The 8,208-nt window shown below is 36.4% G+C and overlaps 1 protein-coding gene across 1 annotated transcript; it reads right to left on the reverse strand.

The window, feature by feature from the left end:
* Nucleotides 1–485: 485 nt before the first annotated feature.
* LOC122292161 (5-methyltetrahydropteroyltriglutamate--homocysteine methyltransferase-like) lies at nucleotides 486–7,312 on the reverse strand. The gene is made up of 12 exons (XM_043100393.1): nucleotides 7,097–7,312; nucleotides 5,638–5,991; nucleotides 5,440–5,527; nucleotides 4,430–4,557; nucleotides 3,947–4,338; nucleotides 3,419–3,582; nucleotides 2,394–2,474; nucleotides 2,143–2,309; nucleotides 1,944–2,049; nucleotides 1,591–1,841; nucleotides 1,299–1,500; nucleotides 486–1,048 (listed from the first exon to the last, which is right to left on the reverse strand). The coding sequence occupies exons 1-12, from the start codon at nucleotides 7,234–7,236 to the stop codon at nucleotides 680–682; spliced, it is 2,442 nt and encodes an 813-aa protein (XP_042956327.1). The 5' UTR covers nucleotides 7,237–7,312; the 3' UTR covers nucleotides 486–679.
* Between the last annotated feature and the right edge of the window lie 896 nt (nucleotides 7,313–8,208).

Here is an 8,208-nt window from a genome sequence, read left to right on the forward strand (position 1 = left end):
CTTTTCGGAAATTTTTTGTGCACTTTTTTGTATTTTCTCCAGGTGGACTAATGCTTGCAATTTGAGTTCTATATAATTTGTTGTACATATAACATGGCAAGCCATGCAAAATGGATAACTTGGGCATCTTTGAAATTTGCCGTCGAGATGTTGAGGTTTGAGTTTAGATTTTTCTTCTGTCTAGGTTCTTGTCGTTCGTAATTTTCTGAAGTAAGTTGATTATGGTTTAATTTCATTGAGATTCTATGATTTTGTGCAAATGGGTTGGTTGGAGATTATTTGGTTTGTGAATCTATTTGGTGGCTTGGGTTTCTAAGATGGTTGGGTAATATGAAACGAGAAAATCTATTTATCATTATTTTTCTCATCATCTCATGATGTGACATTAAATGATAGGTTCACAAGTGAAGCATAATGAATAGTCTCCAATCATCTAATGCTACATAATGAGATAATGAGAAAATGAGTAGAATTACTCGATAATATGAAAATAGAACAGCTCATATAGAAAATATGTATAGCATAAAAAACACCACGGAGAATATTCAAATTCTACTACATATTCATCACCTCCCAGAAAGAGTTAAAAAAAAAAAACGTATAAAGAAAAGACAGACAATTCATTCTTAACAAAACCGCATCATTTTTAAACTTTTATTTGTATTTTGACATTCTGAACTCACTTGGCACTGGCCAGCTGTGAGCGAAGCAGCTTGGCAGCAACAACCATGTTGCTGAGAGCTGGCTTGACTTCAGCGTACTTGCGTGTCTTGAGGCCACAATCAGGGTTGACCCAGAGGACGTCGCTCTCCAGGACTGCAAGCATCTTGTTGATTCGGTCAGCTATCTCTTCTGAAGAAGGGATCCTGGGGGAGTGGATGTCATACACTCCAGGTCCAATGCCAGCACCATATTTCACTCCCTCACGGAAGACCGAGAGAAGCTTCTCGTCCGATCTAGAGTTCTCAATGGTGATCACATCAGCATCCATGTCTATTATCGAGTGAATGATGTCATTGAAATTTGAGTAGCACATGTGCGTGTGGATCTGTCCAAATATATAAGATATTAACACCTTTTCTTCTCTTTAAATGCATACATAGCCCACTTTTTAAAGTAATTTCATACATAAAATAATTCCAGATCATAGCAGCAGATAATTCCAAAATCTCAAGTGTACCATTATGGCAAACATTTCCACATGTGATGTTGAAGTGATCAAAGGCCTTCTATCACTCAAGTTGAACCAACAGAATCTGGAACTACTAACAGACAAAAGGGATAGAAGCAGTATGAACCTGCGTAGTGTCTTGAATGCCAGTGTTGGTGATCCTGAAGGAGTGAACAGCCCAATTTAGGTAGAAAGCCTGCTCAGACTTCCTAAGAGGCAAACCTTCTCTTAGAGCAGCCTCGTCAATCTGGATGACTGTGATACCAGCTTTCTCAAGATCCTCAACTTCGTCCTTAATGGCCAAAGCAATCTGATAGCAGGTCTCAAATCTGAAGACAGATGTCATATGGCGTCAACAACTTGAAAACTCTCAGAACAAAGCACATCACATGCAAAAAAAAAATCAGCTTCTTTGTTACCTAGGCTGGTCATTTCTCACAAAGGACCAGTTCAGAATGGTAACAGGGCCAGTAAGCATTCCCTTCATAGGTCGCTCAGTATAACTTTGAGCCGTTGAAGACCAAAAGACAGTCATGGGCTTTGGGCGGCTCACATCACCATAGATGATTGGTGGCTTCACACAACGAGAACCATAAGATTGGACCCATCCGTTGACAGTGAAGGCAAATCCTGATAACTGCTCTCCAAAGTACTCAACCATGTCGTTCCTCTGAATTTGTATGATATATTGGCAACAATATTAAAATTTTGAAACCTTGTATGTATGCCCTAATAGAACCACCAAACACTTCTATTTAGGATGATAACTCACCTCTGGCTCTCCATGTACCAAAACATCAATGTCAAGTTCTTCCTGCAGCTTGACAACTTTGTTAATTTCTTCCTTGATAGCCTTGACATAATCTTCCTCAGAGATCCTAATATTTCAGGAAGACTATTTTAGATTAGATAAATATTCAAAATATTCACAAAAATGTTAGACCACATATTTATAAAGGCAGAATGCTGACTTCTTAGCCTTGTACTCCCGGCGGGTTCTTCTGAGTTCTAATGTCTGGGGGAAAGATCCAATTGTTGTTGTTGGAAGAATAGGAAGGTTCAGCTTCTTCTGCTGAGCAACCAACCTACTACTCACATCTGTGGGCCGGCGGTGGTCAGAACCCTTCAAAGCAGCAGCCTAAGCAAGAGAAAAAAGTGGTCAAAAGTAAGTGAAACTGCAGAATTCAAATCTTTCAAGATAAAACTGTTCATCAACACTTACGGCTTTTTGGACAGCCTCATTTGTCACCCTTGGGGAAGATTTTCTAGAAGCCTGAGCCACAGCATTGGCAGAGAAAAATCCCTGGAGGCAAGGGAAGAATGAAATGAAAGAAAGACATGTATGAATGTATGAAATGCTTTGACCATATGAATGAAAAGAAATGCAAAATTCTAGATTTAAAAGGCCGGGGCAACCATCTTGTATGGAGATTGGTTCATGCTAGTGCACCATCTCTTCTTGAGTGATGTTGTCCATATCTTAAGACACAATTTTACTTGAATGGCCATGATGAAGCCAGAATTCTTGTGATCGTCAACTCTTATACAGGGGATGTAAATGTATGTAGGCCACCCCCAAGAGATGAAAAGAAAATTGTTTTATGATTTGTGTGCGAGGTTTTTTTTCATTTTACAACATGTTTTCAAAGATGAAAGATGTTATAACTCTCTTTACTGTACGATGAATCTACTTACAAGCCAAGAAAATCAGAGTGAGAGTCTTTTACTTAGAGGATACCTTTCAACTAGTGCTTGTAGCAAAATTGGAATGTTATGATTAGTATGTATTGAAGATTATGTTTAATATTTAAAAATCTTTCTATGGATTGGCAATAACGATGTGTTGTTTAAGTCTACTAATAAAATTTGTTTTCTTTAGTTTTCCTGAATTTTTTAATGTTTGCACTTCGATATGTAATTATATGTAGTATCTATCTATAACATGAATGAGCGGTACACTGACTGTATGAAATTATGTGTTTGTTGTATGTGTGTGTAAGCCTCAAATGGAAGAACTTGATGTAATTAATTGAGACTATATTGCAGCAGCACAAGTGAAATTCTCTACAAAATGGCCAAAGTTATGAACTAAACAGACCAGCGTTAGATTGTACATAATTATAAGGCATTCAATAAATACAAGAAAAAATCAGTTCTAGAAGATGCACATTTGAAAAAGTCTATGCCATAATCCTAGGGATTAAAAAGAAAGATAGACAGGACTCAAGAAAATGAAAAAAAGGGTACCTCATCCTTGTGTCCAGACAATGCCTGGGCCAAAGCGTTTACTTCAACAACCTTTTGTGCAGCAAATGCAAGCCATGATTTAATCTCCTTATCCAACTTAGTTTCATTCACAAGATCAACCGCAGTGTGAAGAAGAGAGCAGGATGTTGACACAACAATCCTGTCTATATAATAAATAGCATCAATTAACTCCTACACATTAAATGAATTTTGGGGGTAATGACACTTTTCCCCCACAAACTGCCACCTATTTTCACTTCGAACCATAAACTACGAAAGTTTCAATTAAACTGTTTATAGTTTTCAATTTGCACCCTCAATTAAGATTTGACCGTTGGGATGGATAAAAGTTTGGTCACATGACACACTCTCAATGAATGTTTAAATGAAGGGTGCATGGTGAAACAGAATATTAGCTTGTGGTGCAAATTGAAACCTATTGAATGAAAAATGGGTACAGTTTGTTGGTGAAAAGTGGGATTTACCCTAAGTTTTAGAATAATGAATGGTTTGCTCAATGATGGATACCTTTTCCAACAATGCTCTCAAGAGTGTGTAGGGTATTAAGTGAAGATGCAAGATCATTTGCCCATATATTCCTCCCATCAACCACGCCAGCAAAGAGGTACTTGCCCGAAGGAAATCCACCCTTGATCAAATCAAGGGTCTGTGGTCCACGAACTAGGTCAAAACCATAACCATCCACACCCTTCAAAGATGTAAGCGTCTTGTATGCACTGGCTGGAACATCGGCGAAGTATGTCTCAATCAAAACATGTAATCCTGCTAAAGTTGACTCTAGCTCTGAGTAGGCATGAGTAAAGGCTTGCAATTGATGAGAATCAAGATCCATTACAAGGGTAGGCTCATCAAACTGGATCCAAGTAGCCCCAGATGCCTTTAGTTCAGTCACAACCTCTCTGCATAGTGTAAATCCTCAGTATAGATAACCGTGGCAACACAGCTATGTATATGTATGATCACAATGATATTGCTGAATAACAATCTTACTTATAGATGGGAAGAATCTTTTTAATTAGAGAGAGGAGGGAAAAGGATTTCTCAACACCCTTCACTGGTTTCGATAGCAGCAAGTATGAGACAGGACCTATAAGGACTGGAACAGTATCAACTCCAAGCTGCATAGATAGGAAAACATCAGTGTACCATGAAATATATAGCGACTGATTTAAAGGTATTCTTCTATTCAAAACCCACGAGTCAATTCTGTGGAAATTAACATTGAAACTCAAAAATTAACATACTAAAAAATTAACATAACATTGAAGCTCAAAAATTAACATAAGAAAAAATTAACATATTTTTAAACATCCCATCAGCCTTTATCCCTAAATCAAATAATTGTCGACACTATCATAAGACAAGTCCTTATATGGACAGTTGTGAGGACAGATTCCAAAAAAAAAAAAAATGCTCTTAACTTACGAAGGTTACAAATTAAGGTGATATGATAAGAATGTGGTCATAAAGTTCAGAAGGATTGGTATGCCACATAGTGGGTTCATAAAAAAACTGTGATTTTGTCCCATGATTATCCAATGTGCTTCATTTACCTTCAAACTTCTTTGAAGTATATGCAAAAAAGTAACTTCGAACTTCTTTGAGGTTTATGCAAAAGCTAACCTAGTATGTATATCTCTGATAATACATTCCACTAGGTAGAATTTTGGAAATCCTTAAAGAGTAATTATTCTTCCATCATGTATCAAAATAAACTAAACAATTGCACCCTACATTCAAATAAATCATAACCTAACTTTACAGCAATTTACTTTTTGGAGATAACTTTACAGCAAATTAATAATCTTAAAGATTACCTCAAATGCTAACATCCGAGGAAATGCTTATGCTCTTTTGAGTGTTTTCATTTATGTATAAAAATCCAAATGCTAAAGCTAAACATGCAGTTATTACAACTTTGTGGAGACCACTAGTTTCCAATTTTGAAGCAAATAAGATACCATCCAAAGAATCAGATATGACAGAATTAAAATACTTACAGCTTTAGCCTCCTTGAATTCATCAACAGCCTTGTGAGATGCATAAGAAAACTTAACATCTGGTCCCAATTCCGGGACAATGTAATGGCTGCACCAACAAACATAGACGTTTCATGTTGCATGACACCATTGACAAATATATACTTTACAAGCTTACCAAAATTCTTGAAACATTGAAAGAAAATACACAGTACGTACTAGTTGGTGTCAAACCACTTGGTCATTTCCATGGCAGGTACAGAGGCATTTCCCCTTGCCATAGAGAAATATACATCAAAGCCAATTTCACCGCCATTCCAACCATATCTAGGAGGAACAGCCCCAAGCATGGCTGTGGTGTCTAACACTTGATCATAATATGAAAAGGTGTTGCTAGGAATGTGCTTGATTCCAGCATCAGCCATCTGCTTCCAGATGGATGACCTGAGATCTGCAGCCACTTTTTGCAATTCCCCGGCATTGTTTTTCCCGTCCCAAAAAGATTCCAAGGCAAACTTGAGCTCTCTCTTGGGCCCCATGCGTGGATAACCAACAATGTGGGATGCCATAGCTCTGTACCACCATTTACCACAACGAATTAGATTCCCTTGTTATGTTAAAAGGACTATAACACATTTGCAAAATAAAATTGTTTCAACCAATAAATAATAAGAGAAAAACGTAATAACATAAATAGTTGACTTAGATTAAGATTCCCAATGCTTTTGGTTGAAATGCATTGGCGATCATGGGGGAGAAATTTACAAAAATCTAACTAACTCATATCAATTAAAACTAATGTATCACTTAGTTTATACCAATTTTAGAGTATGGTTAAAACGTTAACCTAAATCAAGAAAACACAAATGATGAAAGAGGAATCTGACAATCGAACCTTCTGCCTAGTTTACATCAAGTTTAATGAGACTTGGAGAGAGCAATAACTGTTGATAACCTGAACATATAAGCATTAAACTACTGACGATAGAGAGATTGGTAGCGAATGGAAGAGAGAGAAAAGACCAACGATGAAAACTTTGTCACAATGTGACCAAAACACATTTTATTAATTGACGTGAGACTCATTAAATAAATACTACAAAATTCCAATCTAATCCACGAGCCAGAAAATAAAAAAAAGAGATGATGGTCATTGAACAAGATAATACTACATACGGAACTCACGCAGAGACGTAACACCTACACATAAGAAATCCGAAAGGTTAAAAACACTAAGAGAGAAATCTATTTCTGGATCAGTAAAAACACTAACAGAGAAATAAAGCACCTATACATAGAATAACCAATAACACAGAGAAATCATATGTAAAGAATCAAACGGTTTCTGAAGGAATTTCAATCCAAATTTGCACACACTCCGTTCGGGTAATATAACAAGCACGAAAATGAAAGATACAAATATTTGAAAGGCTTCGCAGATCTGAGAAAGAGGCAATTGGAGTCAAAGAATAAAAAAACTAGAAAACTTTTACGTTTCATTTCATTCGCTTCTTTTACACAATATCTCAAAAACATCCATCCCCTAATTGAAGTCACCATGCAGCTAGCGCAGATCAAAGATTGAAACATGCATCAGGTATAAATTGGAAAACGGAAAAATTGTATCAGAGAAAGTAGATAGAGATAAAGAGAGTGTCCGTGTCTGTGAGGGTGTTACCTAGCACGGAGGGAGAAGCGAAGGAAAGAGAAACGTTTGTTAGCAGAGAAAAAGAGGGATGAGGAGAGAAGGCCTTGTAATAACAGTCTCAGAGAAGTGCTGCACGGCGCGAGTCTGTGAAGGGAGAAGACTTGGTTCATTTATAAGCGCGCTCGTTCTCAGTCTCATTCACTCTCCACTGTAATGTAGGTGCGGAGGTGCCTTTCCAAAGGTTAGGAAAGAAAATGTAATTTGGAGAGTTTGTTGTGCAGGAGAGACACGTATGGATTGCCTTCCAAAAAAATCATTTCTCAAAAACTAATAAAACATATTAATTCAAACTATTTTATTAATATTAACATAATTATAAAATATTTTAAGTGTCTAAACGAGACCTAAATTTTAACGTGTTTCTTGACTATTTAACTAATATATATATTTTTTTCAATAAAATGACACGTTTCTATTTGAATATTAGACTTTAAAAAAAATACTCATCACATTTTTAATGAACAGTTATTAAATTTATAGGTAGATTGGAGTCCAATTCCATTTAGAAGAAAGTTTTGCCTTGATAATTTTTTTATTCCCTTTCTTTTGATTTTTGAAAGGTGTTTGGCTTTGTGCAGTGATCGTGTTGGATAAAACAGACAAATTGTAGAATAGTCTCAATTAAGTCTAAATATCATACGAAAAACTTACAAATATACTTTGTAAAAACGAAGTGAGAGTTCTCTTATCCATATTGATACACGTTAATGGTATCCTTTTGTAAAAAAGGACAAAATTCAAAGATATATTGTATGAATTTGTTGAGAAAATTATCAATGGTTCCTCCGGCTTTTATTACGCCCACAATAATAACTCGAATGATCACAATGGAAATTCTCCGATAGTTAAGTTAGCAAGAGAAACAAGAATATCTTAACGAGTATGTCATCATTTTAAGTACTCGTTAGAATGATATTTATAAGGTTTGGATGCAGTTCGCGAAGGATTTGTCCTGTCCAAGCATGACGAAGAGGATAGTTGTATCCTTCGGAGCCACTCTGCGTGACTTGTTAGTCTAGTGTGGATCTCTCATAGAATAAATTGTATTGGAAGAAGAGTAAGAAGTTGGATAAAACTCTTTG

Source organism: Carya illinoinensis, chromosome 13 (assembly GCF_018687715.1).
Source record: "Carya illinoinensis cultivar Pawnee chromosome 13, C.illinoinensisPawnee_v1, whole genome shotgun sequence".
Lineage (NCBI taxonomy): Eukaryota > Viridiplantae > Streptophyta > Magnoliopsida > Fagales > Juglandaceae > Carya > Carya illinoinensis.